We start from the raw sequence: 27,850 nt of genomic DNA, 5'->3' as shown, positions 1-27,850 counted from the left end.
ATTTCTGCCACATTCACATGGCTTTTAAACAGGTTAGCTAGGATCTTTTCTGATGAAGACCAATAAAATAAAGAACTACTGTAACACTCATGAAGAAAAAGAGCAAGCTCTTAACTTTCTCATGAGGGAAAAGTAAAATGTACATGTACACCTCTTATCCCAGCCAGAGATATGCATAAAGACACTATGCATGGGCCAGGAAGACACTGAGGTTTAAAGCATGACAATAGCTTTCCAATACACATTTACAGAATGACTCCAGAGGCTAGACTGAAGTGTGGACTGATGCTTCTTATGGAAGAAAAGACTAGAGGTAACTAGTGCTCTCCTCCAACAATATAAATGCTTCATTTGTGAATGCACATCTAGTGCAGAAATGTGTTCTGCATTTCAAGTGCCAAATGAACAGGCTGTTTTGTGGGCACCTTCCTGACTGACAACATCCAAATTCCTAAACAGGGTTTTGTATGAAGTAACGAAGCACCCATCTCCAGTGGTAGTGACATGGGACTTTAGTGTGTGGTGATAAATACTTCTGACCAGTAACACCTTTACATTGCTTTGCTGCTTTGTATTAGAACTGAGCAAATGCAGAGAGGGAAAGGGGTAAAAGAAAAAAGCTTCAGCTTGTGTGACCAGAATGTAGGTATTAATGAATTTACTCTGGCTTTATCACATTCTGGCTATATCTGGGGTATGACCTTCAGCCAAAGGATCAAATTAATTGAATACATGTCTTCATATAATGGTTTTTGCTGGGAAAACGTTCAATAGTCAATGCTATTGAAACAAGCTGTCATTCTAATGAGGAAGACCCTCTCTGAAACAGACCAGAAAGCTTGGCAATTTGGATGCTGTCAAAACAGTCCTAATTCTGATTTAGCATCCAAAATCTTCATGATGGTGAAGAAACTCCCCGATCAGAACTGTATTTGCAGGGTTTAAGCATGGGCTGATGGACGTAAGAATAGTTATAAGAGTAAGTTTTAGAGGCAAACTCTAATGGATCACAATTATGCTTGCTGTCATTCAGCTGTGAATAAAGTTTTCTCAAAACATGCAATTCAGACCATAGAACAGAATTTTTATCAGTGAGGGCTGTGTAACATGAAAGGAAGATATTATTTTAAGAAGTTTTTTGGTTTCCTATTAAGCTACAGATTTAATACTCATTCCTTTGGAATTTTAGTTCCTCAGAATGCAGAATAGAGGGGAACGGCATTTTCACTTCATACTAAAATGTCAGGGGAAAAATACACTGAAGAGAGATTTTAAAAGAAAACAAAGTGGGAAGAAGCTTATGAGACAGATACAAGGACCTGAGGCAGTTGACCAAAGACACATCAACATTCATGGCTCCATCTAACTCTTGAAACAGAGGGCTGCATCTAGACAAATTTTCAAGAAACACAAACCCAAGTCAAGTGAATGAAGTATTTCAGAGACCTGTCACCACCCAGCAGATCTCTGTCTCTGTGCACTGATACTGCAAATTCTGGCACACCTTGAAGATATAAGTGGTCAGAATCCAAGACTGCAAGAGCAGACTCCCTTTAAGGGAATGAGGGTTCAGAGTGGTCCTTATGTTAGAATGGAAGAGACTACAAAATAATACAGAAGGGACATGGCTCTGCAGAAGAGTGTCAAGTGTTCTGCTGTAACAGGCAGTTGGCTCTTGACTACTCACACACAGCAGAGGACAGACTTCCTTTTCTTTAAACCAGTGGACATTTCAGAAAATGGTACAGCCATTTTTTGCCTTTGTTAACACAATATGAAACTACATTTTCTCCTAGATCTCCTGCATTTGCCACCCACACAAAGCAAAGTGTTCCTTGTCCCATCATGTATTTTATCACCTCAACAGTAACACATTTACAAGGTGGGAAGCTCTAAAGAGAAGCACTGAAGGCCTAAACAAATGAGTGTTTTCATCCATTTCAAATATTTGCAATAATAATAGAATGGATTATCATTTTCCAGGAGAGGAAGAGGCACTTTTAGTTATCAGAAGGACTGGAATTTTGCCAAGATGCCTCAAAGACTATCTGCTGGGATTAGGATGCACACTCTAACCATTAATCCTTTAGTGTTGGCAGTTCTTGATGCACCCATTACACAGCAGTGCTACTTGTGCCAAGACATCCTCTTGTGCCTGAAAGCAAAGGAGTTAATCGGCAGGAGTCATGGCTTTGCACCCAGCACTTCTCACTAGGCATAGCTAACAGAGATAAACTATTATTGGCCCTGATAGCATGTTTTTTATTTTTTTCTCCTGTGGCAATTCTGCTTAGCAGAGTGTTAGAGAGAGTGCTCCAAATCTACTTCCTTCAGCAGTTCAACCTTTTGCGAGAACCCCTCGAGGGCTTTGAATCATTTTTGGAAATCTTTTGAAGTGTTTCAAAACCTGTCAATCAGACCTGAACCCACTTACTGTTCTCCTCCTCCACCTCCTCCAGATACTGGTAACACAGAAGGTTCCACTTTGACTTACAACCTTGCTCCTATCCAAAGCCAAGGACTTTCTGCCTCTGGAAGCCCCAAGTTAAACCAGGCAATATCACCGAGTTAAACTGTGGCATGTTTATTCAGAGATGAAAACTCTTGGCAAAGACTCTGCACACACAGGATACAAGACGGGCTCCTACTGCAAGGAGATGACTGTATTAGAACACTCGGATGATGGTGGTGGTGAAACATTACTTTCATTCAACACAACAGGGTGCTAGCCAGAAATTTCTACAGCAGCTTTTCTATAGTGTTTAAGAGCTGGTTTCTTTCCACTCCCTGGTTATATGCCTATGGCCTTTCTTATCCTCTGCCCCCAAAAATGGGCATAAAGTGATGCAATCTAGATCTTAAAGGACATTATTGTCAGAACAAAAAAAGACAAATCAAATTCGGTTACTTTTTGTGTCTAGATAGTAGAACTGAGAAAGGCACCCCCCATGCAATCCATTTATTCTCATGGAAGGACAGTGTGAGAGCACACCAAACCCTCCCAACAACCTTGTGCTTTGGTCATTATTCCCTAACACAGAATTACATACACACTGTTTGTGAGACATGTAAGACAAGGCTGCAGCAGGGATCGCTGTGGTAATTAATGCAGCCCCCAGGCCTCCTCTGCAAGCTTTGTTCACAAATAAAAAGATACTTGGTTTAGGATTAAATGGATCATCCCTACTGTAGATGGTGTTCAGTTGTAAGATTTACTGCCTCAGTTCTCCCTCATGCAAAAGGAGAGGCTTATCAAGTGCTGGTAAGGGTAGTCAAACATCAGACAGAACAGGGGTGTTACAGAAACCTTCACTGTCAAAAGGAAAGGGTTACCCAGTGTCACTTCTGATGGTGTCCCTTTGTTTCCACAGGCAAGGTGCTGGTCCACTGTGTTATGGGCCGCAGCCGCTCAGCCACGCTGGTCTTGGCTTACCTGATGATTTACAAGAACATGACAGTGGTGGAGGCCATTGAGCAAGTGTCAAGGCACCGTTGCATCTTGCCAAACCGGGGCTTCCTGAAGCAGCTGAGAGAACTGGACATAGTGCTGGCACTGCAGAGGAGGAACAGCAAGAACAGCCTCCCACCTGCTGACCAGCAGAACAGCACCACCATCTAGCACTGTCCTGGCACGGCTGTGCTACTGGAAAAGAAACTCCATAAAAGGAGGAGAGGGGAAGGTGTATTTAATGACACAGTCACAAGGATCATTTGTTATTTGCTAGAAAAACAAAAAACCAAAGTCACTTCAAATACTGTCAAGATGAGAAAGAAGGGAAACCGAATTTAAAACTCATCATCTTAAAAAGTTCCAGCCTTAGCAGAATTCTTTGTTACATCAACAAGTAAGTTTTTCTCTCTGCAAAAAACCCCAAACATTTACAACACAAAAAGGAGGCACAACTTAAAACTCTCTTCTAGCTGAGTACCCCCAAAATCCTGATCCTAAATCAAGCACATAGCCTTTAAAGGAGTGCAGCTAGGCACTCCTGAAGAAATCTTGCAGGAAAAACACTGATTTGTTTAGTCCAGAGTCCTGAAGGGTTTCACAGGAGTTTGCCTTTTTGTGCTGCTTCCTGGCATACTTGTTTCTTTTTTCACAGTGATAATCTAGGGCAGCACAGCAGTTAGAGAGCCTCTACATGAGGATCAACTACACCATGAGAACTAGAAACAAAGCAATACCCTTGAGAAGGTCAGATGCATAAGCAGCTACACTGGACAACAATTCAATGATATACATACACATGACATTGCAGAACTTTCAGTTTTAAATTACTTAACTTGTCCTAAATCCTTCAACTGCCTGAATCATGTCCTTTACATTGTTATGATGAAGTTCAACACTGAACTTGTACAGCTCCAATAGCCCCCTAAATAATAATGGATTATAATCTGTTCTTATGAGATTTTAAAAAAGGCAAGAGACACCAATGAAGCCTTTAAAAAAATGCCTCAGTGACCTTTCTTCCAGCAGAAGAAAGCTGCTGCAGTGCTTCCAGACACTGTTTAGATCTATCACTGCCAAATGTTTCCTCCTATCTCAGCTTTAATAGGTCATTGTCCTCCTACATAGTTACATTTGTTAATAATTGCATCTGTTGACAGAAGTGGTGCTAATACACTAATGGGGACACCAGACCCACTTTTCTGCCTTAACTTATTCCATTTACCCTATTTGATACAAATGACCACCGTGTTTTGAAACAATGAGAGTTTTGCCAGCATTTGATATTCTTAAAATGTATGTCAGAGTAGGATCACAATTAAGCCACGTTCACCTTTGCTGCATCTACAAAAAGGTGAGGTCCTCGCCCTCCCTACCAGAATTTTACCTAATTCAATCTATTGGGTAGGAGGCATTTGCTCAGTGCCTGAGAGGCACTTGGCCATGACCTGGCCATCAAGCACACAGGAGAGTTCTCTTGGTCTTTACCAGCTGACAAAAGACTTTGCAACTTTGGTACAGTATGAACTGTGTAAGTATTGGATACTTGTGAAAAAAAAAATACAGGGCAGAAATGTGCCACTGAGAACTGCAAGGATATGCTACAAACCAGAGTTGAGCACAACTTTATTCTATTTTTTGTAGATGTTAACAATGCTTCACAGGCTTGGAATCTCTAGTGTGAAGGCCTTCCTATTCCTTCACTTCCTTTTGGGGCCCAAAACCCAGTAAATCGTGCATTTCCAAACACCACCTGTAGCCAAGGCTGCAGATACCCATAATACAATGCTTTTGATTTATCATTTGGATTTATCTGCATAATAAACACCTTATCTTTAAATTCTCAGAAAAGCAGACATTTAATATAACTAAACTACTACCAAATCCAAATTAGACATCACAATGTGAACAATATTCATGATAGAGATACACAAACTCTGGGACTTGGAGCAAATTAAGTAGCCCTATACCTGTATTAGGAGGGGAAAAAAAAAACCACTGAAAAAGCCCCCCAGAAATAATAGGGAACTCAAAGGGAGTAATTCAATATTTCAAAAATAAATAAGCACTCACGATGTGAGTTTAGAGTAAAAACATTTTTGGATGGGGTCCCGCAACTCTTCCTGCCTACTTCCATAGCCCTTCAAATGCACCTTTTCAGACCACCTTATTGTCTACTGCAGTTTAATTCACAGCCAGACACAGAACAGTTCTCCCAGCCTTGTGTCAGACAGACCTGCCTTGCATGGCCCTGCTTTCATTTACACTGGCAGCAAAAGCTGAAATTTTTTTAGCATTTGCTTTAGAGACAGGAATTCTGTACCAAACGATAAACTAAATGATAACAAATATCTGTGATGATTTCCCTTTGTCAAGTTACAGGTTGTCTTCTTTCTTGTATCCTGCATGAGAGCTTGATAACTGCTGTAACTGAAAGAGGACTTGTAATTGATTTACACGCATAATTGATCACCCTCAGCTCTACAGAAAATTGCCAGGGCCATTCTTTCTATTTACCATGCTGATATAAATGGAGTTTGTTTCCATTCACCACCCTGCCTGATGGACAAATTAAACAGCTTATAAAACTGAGAGACACAGTGATCTAACATGGAAGATTAGTACCTTTAGCAGTCCTTCATTTCTGTTTATATCAGAGATTCTTACAATGTTAGTAAAAAATCAGTTGCATTTTGCCCACAGCTAGGGGATCAGATAGCCTGAGTGCAACAACACTTACCTTTCCTGTCTTTGCTAACGGGCTGAGTGCAGCTCCCAGGAGCACTGTCATTTGGCAGCTTCCAGATTAAGTATGTCCTGCTCCAAAGACAAGTATCTTTCCTAGAACCAGGTCTTGCCTGAAGGACTCAGCTGGCACAGCTGGGCCTACTAAGTAGTTTTGAAGTAAACATACTTTTCATTTACTTCCCAGCTTTTTTTGCCTACTGTTCTCCCAGAATTAATGGGACTTAATCAGAAAAGCAGAAGTTCTGGAACACCTGACTTCCACAAAGTGAGGCAACTCTTGCAAGCTGCTGATCAGCTGATTAACGAGCGTCAGCAGCACCGACTCCAGCTACGAGCCAGGTCTGCAGGTAACACACACACGGAACAAGGCAAGTTGATTTCCTTGTTGCCAACCACCAGTAGCATCGAGCATTCTGTAAGAGTGCATGGCCAAGGAAGCTGCTTACACTTCACAAGAATCATCTATTGCCATTTTCTGAAGAATTTTTTTGAAGACAGTAAAGCAAGAGCTCATTCCCCTCTGGGATGGTGCTAGAGCACACAGTCAAAACTGACACTGCAATGTGCACACAAGACAGAGAACAAGTACATCTGTCAAGGAAAAGACAACCTTCTTATATATCAGAAATTTTAGTGCAGTAATGCAATTCACAGCTAAGCAGTCATTATGGGAAAAGATGCAGGATAGTCCCTTGTCCTCCTGAAAGGAATTAAATTCTGAAATAACAAAATTCTATTGGAAACTTGCCTGTTGTGTGCACACTACGCATCATTTCCCAAACAACTTTTAACCCGTATATTGTAAGTACAGAATTTTAGCAATATGCTGGAGTTGGGATGCTCTATTTCAGGTTAGCAAATATTTGAAATGGTAAGAAGGTCTGATTTGTCTGTATGTTACAGGCTTCGAAACTTGAAACTGAACAGCAGCAGATAAAGACCCAGGTGCCTTTTTCATTCACTGTAAAAACACACAAATGAAAAATCACAGAACATAGTGCTACTTTGAGATACAATTATTTAACAAAGATAGGGTCCTAGCTAAACACACCTGAAGGCTGCACATAACTGTGTTGAGTTCCACTTTCCTTTTCCTAAGCATAAAAAAGGCAAGTTACTTTGTGAAGATGAAAACAAAGTTTAAGTACTATGAATACTCTCTGCCTTCAATCAACAAATTTGACAATGTAAGGGCATGAACCAAGATCTTTGCTGTATTGTGCTCTCCTAATCAAGTGTTCTGAACTTCTAAAACACAAGTTACTGCAGATTACCATTGGACCAGCAATTTTAGCTCTCATTCAGATTCACTATTTTAGACTGCTGCTCCATTGTATTAAAATTGAACAGGTCGTGCACATGAATCTGTAGTATCAGTTTCTTGATTTGGTACCATCACACAATAATGGTTTTATTTAAAGAAATACACATTTCTTTGACTTTTAGATATATGAAATACTACCTTTAAAGCTGTTTTATATACTGGAATGGGGACACAGTTTTCAGTCAAGATGGCCAATCTTTTCACCTTCACAACCTTACTGCAGTGACAGTGGCAACATCCACATTAGAAGCATTTTGAAAAATTATCACAAGGATTTTTTCTGGTGTAGATTCACACATACCACATTTGAATTTGTCCACTCATGAGATCCACATATAGACAGCCTTCTTGTCTTTAACAGATCTTCCATTGCTAGATGAGAAATGCTCATCTCTGTGTATGTTTGTGTGCCCATATACATGCATATACACAGAACCCATAGATTCAATGCAGAATTTGCATCATCTTGTCACCCAGCAACAATGACAAAGGAAGAGATTACAATTCTGTCATTAACATACAGTTCAAACACCATGTCTGTTACTATCATATATCCTTTTATATATATATATATGTATATATATATTCACACTTTCTATAGGAAAGAAGTTTCATACATTAAATATTGACAACCTTGTAAGGTATTAAATACATATTTATTCAATATTTTATTAAGATTATTAAAAAAAATAATCTTAGCTATTCTTTATTTTCACAAGGTGTATGCAATTATGATGAGTAACCTACGCTTAAGCTCTAAACAGCCTAATCCAAACCCCACCAGCTTTAATGGGCTTTAGATCAAGCATGTGAGAGCACCGTAACAAACACTGCTTCAGGAGGTAATTCCATGCAACATCAAACTATGACAAGACACAAGAGGCTAAAAATGGCTCATCATAATTTATTTTATGTTAAAATGTACAGCTTGGGGGGGGGGGGTGTAGTTTTTTGCAGTTTTTATTTTTGTTGCTTGGGTGGGTCTTCTGTGGGTATTTTTTAAGTGACTGACTAAAAAGATAACAGATAAATACAAGAGTGTCACTGGGTCCTATTTTTACATGTATCAAGCCTCTTCTGTTCGGCCCTTACAGTCACTCTGTACAGGTACAAAGGCTACAAAAAAGGAAGCAATATAAACAGACACAAATAACTTTTGCTTTTTTACATGCGATCTGTAAGCTTAGTTTGAGCTATTCACACGCTACTGCTCTATTTTTTCCCTTAAAAAATAACTCCAATATTTTATAAAGATAGAAAAATCTACAGATGGAATGAAAATGTAAAGTTAGAGGCATTTCCATAAAATAGCAACTTTACACCAAATTCACTACTTTTTTTTTTTTTTTAAATCCTGCCAAGTATTTGGACATATACGAAAATGTTTCAAAACTTGACAAATAAACACTGAGATGTTTCAATCAACAGAAAAACATAACAGTTTTTATAAAACAGAAAGCTGCCTTTTTTCCTACCCCAGCCCCAAAGAAACTGGTCACAAAAATGGAAAAGAGTCTCAACTTTACACTAAACATACAGCAATAAAACCCTTTGAACTAACCAAAATGTGAATAGCTTTTGCAGCTTTTTTTTATTATTTTTACAAGTTTTATAATTAACAAAAATATAATTCTGGTTTTTTTACCCCTCAAACTAGGGTAACCTAATCAAGGCAAAAAAATTAAGAAATGGCTTACTGTTAAGCACAACACTTGTACAGTACTACAAAATGCACTGTCACTAACAAAGACATTAGCGGCATGCAGAAGTGTCACCTTCAGAAACAAAATAATACAATAAAAGAACTGCTAAAAGGCATTTACATGTGGGGAAAGGAGAGAGAAAAAGCTCATGATCCAGTACTGTCTGATAGTTTTGGAGTCTATTTATCCACATTTTTAATGGGAGCAGGCACATAAAATGGCTCTGAACCATCAGCTGCTGTGTAATTGCAGTTCATAGAAAGAGTTCTTCCTTTCCAGAGAACTTCAAGCTCAATGAAATAAACGAAAAATGGAAAACCACCTAATTCCCCCCAAAGAGAAGTTAAATCTCACAATGTTAAAAAATAAACAAAAAAACCCAAAACAGAACAAAACAAAACAAAATAAAAAAAAAACCCAACAAAGCAAGAAATAAAGAAAAACTTGTATAAGGCTTTCTGCTGCATACAGCTTTTAAATGGTGCCAACAAATGTATTTGCATTCACACCAATTGCTGGTTTTGAAATCGTACTCTCCAAAGGTATTTGTGCAGATCTATCCCATACGCCGGTTTGGTAGTGCGTCTCTCCCAAGGGCCTACCTTCTCATGTAGGATCCATTGAGAGACTGTTTGGACATGCCTGTGTTCATGTAGCCGTGGTGGCCTGGAGGAGTGTACATCATGTTACTGTGGGGTGCTGTCTGCATTGGCTGCTGTGCATATGGCTGAGTTCCCATCATTCCCATCTGCATCTGCATAGGGTACTGGGGGGTTTGATTCATATACCCATGATTACTGTGATAGCCACTATTCATCATTGGCTGGGACATACTGTAACCGTTCATAGCATTAAGGGTATTCATATTCATGTTCACTGAATTGACATTATAAGCAGGGGCTGGCATCAAATTTACACTCATGTTCATGCCACGCTGCATTGTTAAGGTCCGTGCGGGCCCTTGCATGGCCACAGTCTGTGAAGCTCGCCCATAAATTTGTGGCTGATGGGCTGCAGCAGTGGGTGGCAGCGGTGTGGATTTGGTTCTTACAGAGACATGACCTTTGCTGGCCATCTGAGTCTGCAGTCTTTGGGTGTGGGATATTCCAATATTCGATGAAGTCATATTACGCTGCAAAAGGGGAGGCGGCAAATTCATGGGAGGAGGAGTAAGGTTGGGGGGAGGGGTCATGGTAGCCTGTGCTTGGGGTCCTCCAGGAACAGCATGTGGAGACTGAGAAAGCTGAACAAGCCCTGTGTTACTTAAGGGGGCAGACAAAGAGGCACTGTTTGCATAGGAAGTTACAGCAGCTGAATGGCTGTAAGGCAAAGAATGATCCATAAGCGTATTAGTTAACTGTTGCAGTTTGGCAAGGCTGAAGGTGGCAGATGGCTGTGAGTAATGCCCTGCTCCAAATTCACTCTGCCCCATTCTTTCATATAATCCAATGTTGGCATTGCTAGTCTCAGGGATTTCAGTCAACTGCATAGGTGGCGTAAAATTAGCAGCCATGCTGCACTGGGATAACTGTTGGTTGCTGCTTGGAGGCCTTTCAACAACACAGCCTTGGGGAGATTTTACATTACAAGTGGGAGGAGAATTGATGTTTGCTTGTTGCATCATACTGCAGCTTCCATTAATGTTAGACATCTGCTGGGTCACTGCACAGCTACTCTGCGTTAGGTTACTAGATGTAAGGCTACTGTATGAGCAACTGTTTTGAGAAGAGTTGTTTCCACAGATACTACTACCCATTGTAGAATCATAACTGCTTGGGTTTTCATAGTTTTCTGTGGTGCTCTCAATACTTCCTAAGTCACTAAACCCACTATCCACAACTTGCTGCGAATGATCAGAAACAGAGGGAACATCCATCATTGGGCTGGTCTCCATGTTCTGTAGAGACGGCACAGAAATGGCACTTTGATCTGGGCTGATCTGAGCATAGCTGTTCTCTAAAGGAGCAACATTTGGACTATTAACAGAACGAACTGACTGGCTGGGATGAGAGTGCACAGATGAAACTGGGCTGCTGTGGTCAGACTGCTGACAGTCATCCAGTGTGGTCATTTGGGGACTTTGGTCATTGTGGGCATAGTTCTGCAAACTTCTACAGGCCTCTTGAGTCTCTGCACAGTCCTGAAATGTATCTTCATGTTCACTTGTTTCTTGGGTTAGAGACTGTACTGCTTGAACAGTCTCTGAGTCAATCTCCATGGTCTCAGTACTCTCTCCCTTGAAATCGGAATGTAATTCTTCACCAGCTTTTTGGTCCTGGTTGTTGTCTGCATGATCATCATCAGATTCAGGCACTGGGTCTGAATCTGTAGCAAGTTCTTTCTGGTCACTTTCACACTCATCAGCTGCAAGGTCAACACCACAATCCATTAACTCCTCCTGATTTGAATTACCAGTTTGAACATTTACTTCTAAAAAAGATTGCTGGGTTTCCAGCATTTCTTTGAAAGCTTCACCAGGCAATTCCTCTTTCTCCACTTCTGTTGAACCCATGTGACTATCATCTTCATCATCTGCATCATGATCCTCATTGTGAGAAGGCTCTTCATCATCTTCCTCCTCTTCCTCCTGATCATCCAAATGCACGGACTCCTCTTTTTGCACAAAAACTTCCTCTGCTTTGTCTTTTTCTTGATCTTTTGAATTGATTCCATCTTCTTCTATGCTCCTTTCTTCTTCCCCAGCTTTCATGGTATCATTTTCTTGTTTTTCAAAGGGATCACTGGATGGATGCAGAGGTTCAGGTTCTACCTCTTTCACCTCATCATCTGGTGGTGGTAATGCTTCAACAGGTTCTTTAACAGCTTCCTCCGTAACAGCAGGAACTGAACAGGGCTTGTCTTCAGCTACTTCCTTTTGTTCCTCCACCAGCACCTGGTAGTCAGGCTCCATGGGAGTCTCAGGTGGAGTATATAAATTAAGCTTAAAGCCAGGTTTTCTTTCTTTGCTTTGCCTCCACTTAGATGGACCACGCTTAACTCCTTTGGGCCAACCCTGCTTACTCTTTAAAGGTTCAAGATTGTCTTTAGTGCTTTCTTCCAACACAGCTACATCCTCTGTATTGTCTTTGGGAGGTAATAGAGAAAAAAAAAAAAAAAAGTCTTAGCTTGCAGACTAATCAATATTTCCCAATATAAACCTGAAAATAATTTATAAACTCAAAATGTATTAAGAAACCATGAAACAAGAGTTATAAACAGATCTCAACCCACAGTAGAATGATGTAGTATCTACAGCTCAAACACACTACACAGATATGTTATTGTTTGGTGGCCTTTTAACAGACACTAGCAGAACCACCATTTATACACTAGAAGAATCCCAGAGATTTAAATGTCAAGACATGTAAACTAATGCAAATACTGTCCAAATATTTGATTTTCAACCTTTGGTTTTAGAATAGAAGTATGCCTTCACTTTATATAGACATTGATCTAACATATATTCATCTTTTCTGACAGTAATGACATGAAAGTCTGGAGTTTCCTCTGTGACCATTCTGGAGGACAAGCTATAATAAATATATAATTATGCTTTAATACCAACACTGAAAAAAGGTGATTCATTCTAGTACTATCTCACGGGCAACATATCATGACACAGCTCACAACAGATGATAGAAGGCAAAAGATAGTTAAAATTAAACACAGAGTGCATCAGAAAGCTAAATTAATCCATTAACTATAAAAAAAGGACCCAAACACATTTGCCTCTTTCCTTTCTCCCCAGATACTACTTACATATACTCTAGAGAAAAGGAGAATTACCAAGATACAACATGCTGAACTTGGGAGTGTAATGGCTTCAGTGATACTTCTGTATTGTGATGATGTGGTCCATGGGCAAATACAAAACATTAGTCTAGTTAAAACAGTGCAAACCTGACCACTGGGGCATAGCTGGAACTTGCTACAATTAGTTTAATTAGCTTCTCTTGAGAAGCTGGAAAAAGTGGCAACATTCTCATGTACCACATCACACAATAGCTGTTTGAAATAGAAATCAGCCCATGATGATACTTCCCATGCAATTGCAAAAATACTGAAGTAGTACCTACTGGCTTCTTAGAGAAAATACACAGACCTGAGAATCTAGTAATTCATTCTGGAATTAAAACTCATAAGCAGAATTTGAGGGCCAGGAGGTCAAGGGAAGAGTGTACGTTCAGAATAGCTCATCAGTAGTTTCACTATCCATCCATGAACTTTTCTGACAGGAAACATCCTTGAAATCAACCTGGAAAAGCAGCTTTGAAAGGACACAGTTAAAACTGTCTGTCTCTTTCATGGGGGGAAAAAACCCAGGATCTTGGTGCTGAGGATATATTATTCCACAGAAGCAACAAACATTTCACTGAATTACCAACAGTGCTGAATAGAAAGATACTTGTGTAAATTGAATCTTACTTTTTGCTTGTATCCTTTACCACTGATACAAAAACTATATTGGACAATATTCCAGTGCTACCCTTTGCACTGTTAAGTATGAAATGCCCTGTTGCAGGGACATAAAAGTTGGTTTTGACAATATGACAAGAACTTCAATGCCTCAGACTGGAAAAGATTTGTTTCCTGAATGCAAAAAGCAAATTATAATATTATAATAATAATGGCTAAATACATCTCATTAAAAATTTCAAGATTTATGACAAAAATAAACACTTCTTTAGAAGGCCACCCAACAAAATTAATTTTGTGAAGATATAAGAACATTTTAAGTTTACCTGTACAATTTTCATCACTCCTGTAACAATGAATATCTTTCTCCTCCTTGTTCTGCTCTTCTTCCTCCTGTTTCTGCTGCCCAGGTTGATACTCAAAAGCTTTTCTAATCACAGGCTTCAAGTCATCATCTTCTCCATCCATCTCACAGGTGGGCTCCAGCTGCGGCATGGGACGCTCTTCATCTGAGTTATCAAATGGCTCATTCAACACCTCTGTTGTTTCAGAAATTGTCTCTGTTGTAACACTGCTGTTTATCCTTCTGCGCTTACGGCCCCTTTTCTTTTTCAGTATGAAAGGTCTCTGAAAAATAATTCCACAAATAAAACTCTTCCTACATTCCCGTTCGTTAACTGATTCTGGACATGAATTTTTGTAGAGTGAGTTTACAATAATCTATTTACTCATTCAAAAAACCACTTTATGTTGCATCAAATTCAAATGTAGACAATCTAAAAGTAAAATGTCTAAACAGTTAAAATAGGTATGTATACATGCATACAAACCTTTCTGTAAGTAAAAGCGAAGGCTAGAATTTTCTTCCTATTGTAGTGTCTTTTACCTTCTTCTGTCAAATAATATTCATAGCATTATTACATAAACTGTACTCACACATTTTTCCTCTGTAGATTTATAATTCCCCAACAACCTTCACAAGTATCAAAGCTTATTCTTCTACATTTCAGATTTCTGCTATTTTTAGAAATAAGTATGTACACAGAAAAATAGGTAACATTGAGGAAGTGCACCTCAAGAATCCTACAGATGGCTGCTATTAAAAAAAAAACTGTTCAAGATTTTGTTTTCCTATTATTATACATTCTCCAAGATTTATAGTTACTTTAAAGTAAGCTCAGTTAAAGTATAATCAAAGGGACAATCCAATTTCCTAATTCTCACCAGAGACACTTCAATACATAGGCTGAGTGCTTTAAAATTTTTGGGATTCTTAAGTTTACTAATTTAAGCAACTCAAAGAGTTGATTTTTTCAAAGAAATTAAGAATTACGAAAACATGGCAGTAACCAGAATTTAACATTTAAATTAGAAGAATACGGGTAAAAAAAACCCTCTTGTTTTAACAGCAGTTCTTTTGAAAACTTTATGCCCCTTTTAGGAGTTCCTATAATAAAAAAAAAAAAAAAAAAAAACCCAAAAAAACCATAAAAAGATAAACCCCACAAGCTGGACTCCATCTTAATACAAAAAAAGAAAGAACCATTAAAATATTGAACCAATACCAATGCTAAACAGCAGAGGGCAATCTCTAGTTTAAAAATTAACAGGAAATTCTGATTTTTTAATGTCACTAGTATTTTATAGTTCTGTGAAAAATCCTAAAGACAAAAAATGGGATGGAGTGCATAAAGGAGAAGAGAGGAGTAGTTAAGTGTCCAAATAACACAAAAAGGATTAAAACAGCCTAACAAATGTTTGTAGAAAGCCAGATTGTTATTTTGATGATAACGATTTGATTGAAATCGGATACAAGTGACTTTGCACAAAACCACTGAAGTAACACACCTTTCTTTTCATGGCCAGTGACTGGGGCTTTGTCAGCCGGGGAGGTGAACTCTGTTGATTCTCATCCCCGCCATCCTCCTCACTGCTTTCTTTAGAGTGTTCTGTGGATTGCCCTCGCTCCCCCACCACTGCCACACTTTCTGGAGATCGCAAGTATTTATTTTTAGATTGTACTTTTGCAGGTGATTGCCTACTATTAGTTCTTGTGGAGAATATTTCTTGCTCTTCCTTTTCCCAGCAGCTAGCTTGTTCCATAAGACGCTCAGCCTGAAGGGTTGAGGTTAAAATAACAGGTCACCGAAACAGCATTTACTTAGCCGTATCTTTTACATTCAGCTAAATAGTTAAAATAAGTCAACCCTGATTAGCACTGCTGGCTAACCTAGCAACAACATTTCAGCTGAATCATCTAGTTGTTCCTTTACAACAGTTAACAGATAACAAACCAAAGAAGATTGCATTTCATGGGATATTTAGCACTATTAATGATGCAGCGAATTGATTTAAGTCCTTTAGCACTACATTACATGCCTACTGACTGGATCACTTTGAGCAAGTTGAGAACACAAAGAATCGATTGACAGTGCAGCCCCTGAGCTCTGCACCAAATTTGATCTGATTACATGCTCTTTGACTACCTCAAGAGTGATAAATACAGCTCCACGACAACTGATTCACATTTTAAGTTTTCATATTCATCCCCCCAAAGTTACCATGTGTTGCTATACAGATTCCAAAAATTCTGCATTACAATATCAGTATGGAGTGGTCAAAGTTAAATCTGCTCTATTTAAGACAGTCTAATGTTGAATATTCAAAATTATGAAAACCAAAGGAAGAGAAATTCAGAACACGTCTCTGATATTACCTCCTTTTCTGCTTCCCTCTCTTCTTCAGAAACTGCAGCATTAGAAACTAACAATGGAGTCCATCTCAAGCTTTCAGGATCTACTTCATTGATACGTGGATTCGCTTTCAGTTTCTCCATATGACTTGAAATCAGCTTTTCCCTTCTAATAATTACAAATCTACAAGCAAATAAACAGTAATTTTTAGAAAGTGATCTCCTAAAACAGCCTTTCTACAGGTGAAACCCTTTTGCAAAACAACCTGTGAAAAAAAGATGGGTAAATAAAAGGATCCATCAAACTAAAAATACCAACTGACACACAGCGATAACATGCTTACACTACTGACTGTTCACTGAGAAAAAGTGAGGAAACAATAGTTTATGAAGTGAAAGCTCAATATTAACCATCACTGGGGCAACAGAGAGAAAGTAAAGGTTTTATAGTTGACTACTCTAAACCTAATTCAAGAGGTTTAGTGTTGGCACTTGAATCACTGCCAGAACAATTTCCAATTTTAATATTATATACAAACACAGATAGAAATCACTGTGGATCATCAAGTCAAGAGTGAGAAAGTCATAATGTTACAGCTGAGACGTAAGCTAACGGGACAAGAAAGCAAGTCAGAAGCACAGGTTTTCTAACGAAGCATACAAAGGTACTTTAGTCCTGTGCTAATGAAGTACAAAACGACTTTCCAATTACTATGAAGTGGCATATCAAAAGTAGGTAAAGACTAATAAAATAGCACAGTATGCTAATCTATTAGCACATATCCCACCAAGCTGCCCTGTTACAAAGAACTATACAATTTTAAACAATAAAGATGAGCAAGAATTTCAAGTGCGGTAAAAATCAGGTTGGTTAAGTAACAATATTCTCTCAGTGAAAAACAAAGTTTAAAAAAGAAATCAGATCCAGAACCCTTTCCCCAGAATTGTGACAAACTTCTACTTTACTACATGAAAGAAAAAATTCCCTTAAAATACATTTGTCCTCAGGTTGTCCATAACTAAGTACTCCAGAAAGTTAAGGGTTTAATGCAATGACCGCGCTCCTCTTACCTACTCTCATACACCATCTTGTAAGCTGATCTCCTTTTTGAAGACTTGCATTCTTACTGGCTCAAAAATTACTGGCTTTGAACACTAGTACTGGGACACATAAAAGTTACTGAGGCTGAACTTTTCCTGATTTTAATTTTACTTTTTGGCAAGCCAGTGTTTGAAAGGCAGCTTTGCTTAATTATAAAGTTTCTATGATTGGAATATCCAGAAAGAATTAAGATCATCTTCAGAAACACAAACACCATTGAAAGTCATTTAAGACATTTTATGGAAAGAAACAGACCAAACAAGAACAACAACCCAGTTAAGTTCTAAAATATCCATCAAAATCATTAAGAAAGAAGATATTCACAAAACAAGAACTCACCTTCTCAGTGCACTGACTTTCAACATTGATTGTAACATTAAATAGAAACTTGCATTACCAGTACCTTGAGCAGGAGCACTTCACATAGAGCTGATCTGATCCCATGGTTTACATGAATTCAGCAATGATTGAAAGAGGGGGTGTGGAAAGAGAGACTGCCACCCACAAAGACAAATTTTTCTCTCACTAGTATTCAAAGCAAAATATTTGCACAGCAAGAGCTGGGAACACTAAGGGAAGATCATACTGAATGAAACAAAATTCTTAACTGAAAATGTTTCGAGCTGGCCACATACTTCCAATAACCATTAACATGAAAGAGCATCCAAAAAATCATCAGGAAGAAAAGCTCTTTATGTAAGACCCATCTGTACTGACTTCTACAATAAGATGGTTATTACTCATTTTACAGTCAAACTTTTCCACAGACATTTTTCACATCAACTGTTTTGGAAGTAGAGAATGTTTTGTCTCAGTATTTTAAAAAAATGTTTACAAGATTCACTGACCTATCTTCTCTTTTATCTATCATGCTATGTTGCTGCAAGGTTGTGGCAATATCATGCGGACACATTCCAGTAGCTCGGCTCATTCCTTTGATGCTGATTTGTTTTTCATGGTGGCAGTTCAGGTATTCCAATATGACACTTTTCCAATAAGCCAAGTATGAGAGACGACCCAGATCGGACAATGGCTTTTCAGGGGATCCTGCTTGACCCTCTCTTCTAGAAAGTAAATAGCCTAGAATAAAAATAAACAGGATACCTTATGGAGATAACAAAAGCAAGGAATTTTAACTAGCCCTTAAGAAAGCTGGAATTAATACAAAACATCAGCATGACTGATTCAACTACTGAAAACTCTTGCAATTACAGAAATCCTCTCCACAAAAGAGATGAATTTTCATCATTATAGTGACATAGGAAAAGATCAAATCCTTGCGAGTGACTCAGATCTTATGTTATGAGAATCAAATATTAACCAAAAACTCTAATTGCAAGGCAAGGACAAGAGGGAAAAGCCAACATGTTTTGGAACAGGTCCCATCATGCATGTTCTCCTTTAGAACTACAACTCTCTGGCCTTTTGAGAAACTTTTACACCTGAGTTACATCACTGAAGCCAAAAATATTCCAAAGAATCTCAAGAGCAGGTATCATGGGTAATATCAGTTACGTCATTTTTCTTCAAGAAGCCCCAAGTGACATAAGTTTTTGATTAAACAGCTAGAAGTTGTATTTTGGAGGTAACATAATTCACAAGATGAATTATTTAGAGAATTAGTTAGGAGAAATAATTAAAAAATAATCTCCCTTAATTCATATTTAAGAACATTCACATAATTCCTGCTTGCAGTCTTCAAAACAGTAACAGATCCACTATTACACAGTATACCACCTTCATTTTATATTCTATGTATGTTGTAAGTCCCTTTTAACTCTTCACCTTTAAGAGGATTTTACTATTTAGAGTAGAATATGCCTGCTTGGAGATAACAGAAGATGCCACCAGTAAAACTATTTCAGTATAGAGAAAAAACCCACAATTAAGGAAAGGTATTCTTTCACAGTCATTCATCCCTCCACAATACATATTCTGCATTGTGCCTTTATAAAAACTGCCAACACACAGGCCTTAAACAACCAGGCTTACAAAATGCTTACTCCACCATACACAGACATTATGTTTATGGAATTACATTACTCAAAGTCAATTCGAATCCACCAAAATATACAGTTCTTGCACCTTCCAATATTCTTAAATACTTTTTTCCTCCCTCAAATTTTTCAAACTCTTATTTTTCAAAGACTGATTTAAAACATATCTAGCACAGTCATGTCATGTTCGTTAAACAAATCCTACTAACCTCTTCAAAAAGTTACTCCTGATCAAATTAGCTATAAATTAAAAGTGTATGATTAACATCCAGGTTTAAGAGAAGCAGTGGCTGTTTCCTCATTTTGCTGTATGGTCTACCATATACAAACCATACACACACAGAGGTATTTTTCTTAGATAAAACCACAAAATACACACATAAATATATGTATATTTACTCTGCCTGAAACACTGGTCTTCCCTTCCTCAGATAAAACAGAAAAGGTCCACAACAGAATTTAGAAGAAACATACACATATATGCATCGTAGTCTAATCACCAGTTTACATAAAGAAATTTATATAGAAAAGCAGACATCCTACAACATTTCAAGTGATCACAACATAGATACTGAAATAAGTAGTGTGCCTTTCATATCGATTAGCATGATTTGTGATAAAATGCCAGAGCTTCAGCATACCATCTCACATCTGCCTACCTCTACAGAGCTACATGAAGCCTGCCTACATCTGCATGGTACCACCAGAAACTCAGCAAGTAAATTTATTTTGTTTTACAGAAGGAACACTACCATAAAAATTAAGGAAGTGAAGGTATTTTAACATTTAAAATTGCAGCATATTAAACTTTTTTATAACTAGATGATACATTTTAGTACATCTTGGTACTACATGCAGCTACTGTTGACAGGAAACATCAAATTTCACATTCAACGCCACAGTGCATCTTCAATAATTTGAAGGTAGAGAATTGTTGCTTTAATTCCAGCTGCACAAAAGCAGAACTACAGTGTATAGCCTGTTCTGCTTAATTTTAAACAAAGCTTCACTTGTATCAAGAAAGAATTCTGGATCAGCTTGTGTACAACACACAAAACCAAATTTTATACTAAGATGACACTGCCCATAAAAAAAACCATGCAAACCTGCGGTAGGAGAAGTAGTGACGGAAGTCTCAACACAGGAAAAGAGAGGGAGAATAACCTAGATTTTAAAAATGAGGAGAACTTAGAGCTGCTTCAAGTAACTTTACAGTTTACACTACCAACTTCACATTCAAGCAGTCTTGGGCACTAATAGAAAGTGTAGGGTATTTGCAAGACCTAGATTTCATTCTTGCATTTCACTACACTTTGAAGTTACTTTGACAAAAATTCTTCCTCTACTTTCATTTTCCTCATAGATAAGGGGGCTGCACCTATAATTTCTTGGTAAACATATTATGAAGCTGAATAAGAAACTGCTATCCAAACAAAAGTTTGGAATCATTAGTTAGGCAACCACAAGTACCTTTAGAGTTTTACTAGTACATCCTGGCTCATTGTACCTTTCCTGTGTCTGGGGATTTAAAGACTAGTTCTTAGTGCTCATTTTCACTCTACATTAAAGTGGAGAAACTTTACCTGCACAGCAGTAACGTCTGTCAGTATTCTTTCCCTACCTTTCTAAAATATAACCTATGCTTTTCCAAGATACTCACATTCTAGAGGATCAAAAATATAAATCAGAGGTAACAGTCTCAGTTACATGTAGCACACACTGACTAGAAAGTCTCTCAACAGATTCTGTGATTTGAATGACACCTATTAAATTAAACTTACTGAAGAGATGCCAAGTAATTGATCTAAGAGTTGCAGGTAAATAAAAACCACTGATTTTGGTAGCTTGTGTATCTACCCTGAAGCATCTGAAATGAGCACCATATGCCCCCGTTAAACAGATACCTGCAATCTCACTGTGTCGACCTAATTTTAATAATGGATAGCCTCCAAGTGGCAACCTCAAAGAACTTCCGTAAGATATAATTTTTGATATCAGATTATGAACAATAGCAACACTCACAGAACAAAACAGAGCTCCTCACCACTCACCCCCAAGAGTAAACAAGTCAAACTGTATGCTACACAAAAAAAGAAAACCACAACAAAATGTAAGACCTAATCAAGAACAAAGAGTCTTCTATCTTATCTTCTGGGCATAGAGTGATAGTATCACAAAATTCAACAGCCAAAATACCATTAGTTATTTTTATTTCTTGCCTTATCTCTATCCTCCACGACGAAGCAACGCACCAAATGCGATTTACAGCCTTTGATTTCTGTCACACAAACCTCCCCAGAATCACTAAGGTTTCATCTTATCCAAGATTTGAAACAATTAGAAGAAATGCAATCTGAGAAAGGGAAAGTTAGTATAACATACATAAATTCTATGCCTTCAACACAAATTAAGGCGATAATTAGGCATTAAAACATTTAAACAAACTGACTTGTAATTATCTTGTAATTTCAATCTACAGCATTCCTAGTAATACCCCTGAAATAGCTACAGAATCCACAACACACTTATGTGAGAACAGAAACTTTAATACATCTGTGTCAGTCTCCAGAAACTTTCTTTAGTTAACTACTGATTTTATTATGCTTGGTTCTATATCTTCAAACAAGTTAAATAGCATGAAATCAGAGGTCTAGCTTGATAGCAGGACAGTGGCCAACAGAGAAATCCAAGGGACACATTGAAACTGGCAAACAGAATCAGTCTGGCTTCATCCAAATAATTGGAACCAACTAGATGATCTTAATGTCCATACTTATTGGAATTTTTTAAGAACTTGGTAAGATATGTTAAGTATCACTTCCTTCTGCAAGCAGTGCAGAGTCCATCTTCCTCCTGCATTCGCTGCATTTACTTGTGTGTTTACCAGCAGGAATTTATTGTCATGTCTGCTGCTGTGAGGTGAACAGACTTGTATCTCACCAGCTCTCTCCTGAAAATCTTCTACAAACCAGGATCACATCAGCCCCCTTTCACTCCTATGGCATGAAAACAGTTTTATGCATACTTCAAGTTACAAACTGCCATAAGCAGCTATTTCATTAAGTCTCTGCAAATCCCCAAGACACATCCTTCTTTCCTTACCACACACACTTCTAAACATCACTACCTCAGCTTTATAATATTAAGCATAAATCTCAACACAGTTTTAAATTTAGCTTGAGACAGCTGAATTGATTTTTTTTATCATCTGTTGAAGGAATACACTTGTCCTTTTGCTCTTAACATGGTAACAAATGCAGGCTAGCCTTCAAAGGTGTAAGACAATAGAGATGCAGACTGCACAGAGGCCAGTGGAATACAAAGCAGCAGCAAACAAAAACATTGAACAAGTGGTATACTGGGAAGGACCAAATGAACAAACTAAAGCTGACAGAAGGAAGTCAAATGAAGTTTGAAGATTTTTTTGAAGACACTCCTGCGATCTGAGTGCTCTCTATAGCAATGAAGAAATCAATTTACCATTTCATTTCACAGAATAGTTAAGGTTGGAAGGGACCACTGGAGGTCATCTAGGCCAACCTCCCTGCTCAGGCAGGATCCCCTAGAGCACATTACTCAGGACTGTGTCCTGACACCTTTTGAACATCTCCAGGACAGAAGACTCCACAACCTCTCCAGGCAACCTGTTCCAGTGGTCAGCCACCCTCACATCCATAATTTCTGATGAATAGTCAAAGAACAGACATCTAGATTGAAATGTTCAGTTTCCTTGAGTGCAATTAACACTGACCACAATCATTATAAAGCCATTAGGCTTTCAGTAAGCTCAGGAATTAATCTTGATTCAAGCAAACCAAAAAACCCAACTTGCAAACTGGATGTAGGTGTTTGAATTACACTTGCTTGTGTTCACCCAAGACAGCATGGTCACATTGTGGCTCAGTTACACACAGCAACAGCCAAACTGTAGTATGCATATTGCACAGGATTGAATGAAGACTTCGTGGTTTCCCATTCACCTGAGAAGCTAGGGAACTTCGCTAATATTAAAGTTTGAACAATTATTTTTGATGTAATTATATTTACTATTTCTATTTTAAAACCACCTAGAACAGTCCTAGAAATGCTGTATTTTATTATTAAATACAAAGATTACTTTGTTTAGCTTAAGAGCAAACAACAGTCAGTCAGTTAGCACTCACACTTTGGAAAATAAATAACTATAGCTGAGTAGCTTCTAACAATGTGAAATGGAGGGTTATAGTTGGCTTGTATCACTCATCCTTTTATGAAAGGATCACAACATTTCTTGCCTTCTCCACTAGGCAGTACAGTTATACATTTTACTGGAAATTCCACATAGCCAGAATATAATCCATCCAGAACATCCTGAGGCAGCTTCAACACTGTATTCTCCAGAAGATGCCACTAGCTGAAACTCTAGTATAATTTCCTGTGTTCTATTACCCATGTGCTCCCTTAAGGGAGTATCTGACATCGCAACCTCACCACAAACAACAGTGCCATATTCCATGGAGACTGTGCTGATCTAACACAATTCCTTCACTCCTTGAAATTCATTGCTAACAGACAAGCAGGTTCTTTGAGAACAGTACCACAAAGAGAGGCACTTCACTCTTTTGAGGACATCATGTATGGTGTTCAACTATTGTTCTGAAGTATCAGTGCATCACATTGTCTTCAGCAGGAAACAGAATCAGCAAAAATGTACCTGAATGGAAAACAGAGTACTGAATCTCATTCTGTCCCTGGACAAGTACTTAGGAACTGCAATTTCTTTCTCCTATGCTACTAGCAACAAATCCACATATTTGCTTTTCACGTATGGAGGCTAAAAACCAAAACAAACAGTCTTCAAAGTGGACCCCAAGGGTAGGGATTAATGAGTCCTACTTCTTAGCTAGAACACATTTTTTTGTCTGCTACAAAAAATCTGGAAATAACAGTTTACACTGTAAATTTGAAAAGTATTTTATCTGAGAGCCTGTGATCAAGGAAACAGTTTTATGTCTTATGTATCAATCACATCACACACTGGAGACAAACATAGTTCTGATCTTGTTTAAGAAGTCATGGTCAATATCACTTTCTAGGAAATCAATCATATCAATCTCTCCGAACAAGAAAGTTACAAATGCTAGTAAAGAAAGTCTGTTATATTCTTGTAATTGAGACAGAGCCCACTTTACAAAAGAAACAGCAGAAAGACAAATATCTTTAAACTGTGTCCTACCAGAGTATTCCAGCCCTTATCTTGGATTAGCATAGTTGTTCTAAAGAACACAACTTTCCACTCAAATTTTGTAATTCAAACCTGTATCTCCACTTTTCTTAAAATATCTACAGATAAGATTAGCTTTTACCTTAAAGAAAAGCTGCAACCAAATAGTCTTTCAAAAACAGAACCACACCAATGGAAAATGAGAGCTTTGCTTCACTGCAAAAACTCATTACAGAGTTACATCTTGTTTCATACCTTCACATTCACAGAAATATTAATAAACATAACACACGTAGCTGTGCAATAGGAGCAACTCTTACAGAGATAAGAGCCATACAGAAAATGCAATACAGCAAAGGTCCCTGGACCAGAATAACTCCTGAGTCTTTCAGGAGTAACCCTGTCAGTGGCTATTAACCTACTACTAGCCTTTGAACAAGAGAGGACTCAGCCTAAAAAGCACAAGAAGAAGCCACCTTGATGTAACCCTGCTGAACATAATAAAGATTTCCTTTTTGCTATCATCTTCCATGTGTCCTAGTAAAATTACATGAGCATCATCATGGCACCTTTAAAGAGAAAAATTTCTATTTTTCTGTATTGGGAATCTTTACTTCATTTACATGGAAGAAATTGAGTCTCCACCTGTTAAAGTACGAAGGATCAAAATTTAAGAGAAGTATCATTGCAAAACCCTTAATTTACTGCTTAAATATTAAAATACCCACAAAATAAAGATTGTGTTATCATATCTGAGTAATCTTCCAATCATTTTTAAACCCGGAAAAACAGACTGTATGCTTGTAATATGTAATGACTGAGAATCAGGGGGAGGAACAGACCATATGAAGAAGCAAATTCAAATCTGTTAATGTGGCTTCCAACATGGAATCTCTTTTGCCACTGTAATTTGCCTCACAGCAAAACAAAACAGCAAACTTAAATAGTTCCAAACTTGCTCAAGCCTAGCCTGCATAAAAAGGCCGTTTAAAAATCAGGTTTCAACTCACAAACAGGAATGACATAGCTTAGAACAAGTGTCAGGTTGTCAGTCATGAAACAGCTACTGAGCTGCTACAACATACAGCAAGTCATAAAGAGGTGAAGTGTCAGCAGCTTCCCTCTGCCTACAAGACATGTTATTGGTATGTGCTGGTATTCAGCAGCGAGCTGTAAATGGCTGAACTCAATCAAGGACAATATAGACAGCAGAGACACAATGTGCCATTCTAAAGGACAAGCTTGCTCTCCAGCCATGCACGAAGGCCACCGCAATCAAATTGCTTTCAACAGCTACACAGAATTGTGGTCAATGCATAACCAAACTCCATTTCATCTTTCTGGACCTGTTCAGCTATAATAACAATAGGAAAACACCACTGATCCTATAAATAGGCTTGAGAAAAGCTGCCAGTGTTAAGTACCACATTATCAAGTCCAGTTCAAAATGCACCTATGCAAGACAGTGCTTAAACGACAGCCTGCTGACAGCACTTTACTTCCAAACTTCCTGAAGTTTACTTCCAAAGTTCTCCTTCCATGAGGTAATGTAATGCCAACAACCAAGTTTCAGAAGATAGCACATATGGAAATACCTGTAGACAGAACATATACAGACCTAAGTGATGTGATTTAGAGTAAGTCATAAGCTCTATAACCTTTGTAATATCATGATGATACAAAACCATTTATTGCACTCATTCATCTTCCTTGAGTTTCTTGAAGATTCATGTAACATCTGTCATCCTTCAGTTATTGAGGATGTTCCCAACTGCCTTGACTTCTCAAAGACAGAGAGGTGTTGGAGTCATGTCAGCCAGTTCCCTAGGGTGAATGTCACCATTTTACTTAAGTACTCTGTAATTTAATCTTCCTCTAGCGAAGATGGCATCTCACTCTGCTGCTTAAATTCTGTGCCACCTGAGAAGGTCCTATCAAGAAAAGTCAAGGCAAAGAAAGTACAGAGTACCTCAGATCCCTTCTGAGATCCACACCACACCCCTTTGTTGTCACGCCATGCTTATTCCATTCACCAGCAGGGCCATATTCTGCTTACTTTTCCTTTGGCTGTCCACATACTTCTAAGAGCTCTCCACATTTTGTTACTCTCCACTTCCCTCAGTTTCAACTCCAACCAAGCTTTGGCTTAACATTGCTGCAGATGGTAAGCAATACCAGTGCCTTTTGTAGATTTTGGTTTTGCGAAAGTCAGGAACTCTCCCTGCAGCCTAGCAGGCTTACTATCATGCCTGCTATTGTCATGAACATTAGAATAAGTCATTTTTGCAGTCTAAGGAAACTGTCTCCAGAGATCAACATGTCCTGTGATCCTTTGCTCTTCACAGCAAACCTCTTGGAGGACACCACTTAGCAGTTCTTTAAACAAGATAAAATTCTGGACCTTAGCCTCATAGTTGTCCTCCTAATTTCTCTCAGGATCTGAAACCCTACTATCTCCCAGCCACTACAGCCTGGGCTGCCAAATGCAAAGCATTTGCCCTAGCAGGTCCTTCCAAAATCTGTCTCTAAATACTGTCCCAAGTATCCTGCTGTCCTTGCAGAGCAGTTTCAAATAGTCCTTGGGAAAAAAGCCCTTTCACTAGCACATATCACCTAGCTGCTTGGAAGGTTCATCCTCTTCCCTTTTCTTGATCAGGCTGTGTATAACAAATGCCCACTACAGTATTAATGGCTGCTTCCCTGTCCTCTGATTCTGCAACATACAGGCTTGACAGGCCTATGACCCATTCCACAGCAGAGAACCATGCTCCCAAGTAATTCCTCTAGGTAGAGCACAACCTCCTCTCCTTGGCTTCCCTGCCTGTCCCTGAAGAGACTGGGATACATCTATTGCAGCAGTCCAGTCTTATGAGCTACCCCCTGCATGTCTGTAACCCCCATGAGGTTATAGCTCAAGAACAAAGTACAGTCTTCTAATTCCTCCTTTTTATCTACAGGACATGAGAAATTGGAATAATGGGATCTCAAATGCAACACAAGAGGGCCCCCTTCCCCTGCCCACTCCAATCACATTATCTCTTAAAAATCCCATTCTCCAAGCCCAAGACCAGGATGGCTATTTATTCCCCTAGAAGAGCTGTCTAAATTAATTTCTGATGTGCCAGTGTGGTCATTCCAACTGATGCCTGTGACACAGCACCCTTTTACTTGTGTCAACTCCTAACAGCTCTCTGACCCTCAGGACAACTGAGTCTGG

The 27,850-nt window shown here is 38.5% G+C and overlaps 2 protein-coding genes across 10 annotated transcripts in view; one reads left to right on the top strand and one right to left on the bottom strand.

The window, feature by feature from the left end:
• Positions 1–8,891, top strand: part of DUSP29 (dual specificity phosphatase 29) — a 53,875-nt gene extending 44,984 nt beyond the window's left edge. For both annotated transcript variants that reach the window (XM_019293301.3, XM_010412495.4), the window contains exon 4: positions 3,372–8,891. In XM_019293301.3, the coding sequence (XP_019148846.1) occupies positions 3,372–3,619 (248 nt within the window). In that variant the 3' untranslated portion in view covers positions 3,620–8,891. The remainder of the gene's footprint in view (positions 1–3,371) is intronic.
• Positions 8,411–27,850, bottom strand: part of KAT6B (lysine acetyltransferase 6B) — a 111,160-nt gene continuing 91,720 nt past the window's right edge. For all 8 annotated transcript variants that reach the window (XM_010412452.4, XM_010412444.4, XM_010412437.4 and 5 more), the window contains 5 exons: positions 18,282–18,513; positions 16,356–16,515; positions 15,488–15,754; positions 13,966–14,266; positions 8,411–12,307 (listed from right to left, as the gene is read on the bottom strand). In XM_010412452.4, the coding sequence (XP_010410754.3) occupies positions 9,822–12,307; positions 13,966–14,266; positions 15,488–15,754; positions 16,356–16,515; positions 18,282–18,513 (3,446 nt within the window). In that variant the 3' untranslated portion in view covers positions 8,411–9,821. The remainder of the gene's footprint in view (positions 12,308–13,965; positions 14,267–15,487; positions 15,755–16,355; positions 16,516–18,281; positions 18,514–27,850) is intronic.

This window comes from Corvus cornix, chromosome 6 (genome assembly GCF_000738735.6).
Source record: "Corvus cornix cornix isolate S_Up_H32 chromosome 6, ASM73873v5, whole genome shotgun sequence".
In the NCBI taxonomy this organism is placed as follows: domain Eukaryota; kingdom Metazoa; phylum Chordata; class Aves; order Passeriformes; family Corvidae; genus Corvus; species Corvus cornix.
The sequence above is the reverse complement of the archived record's forward strand: the minus strand, read 5'-3'. Positions and strand labels throughout refer to the sequence as shown.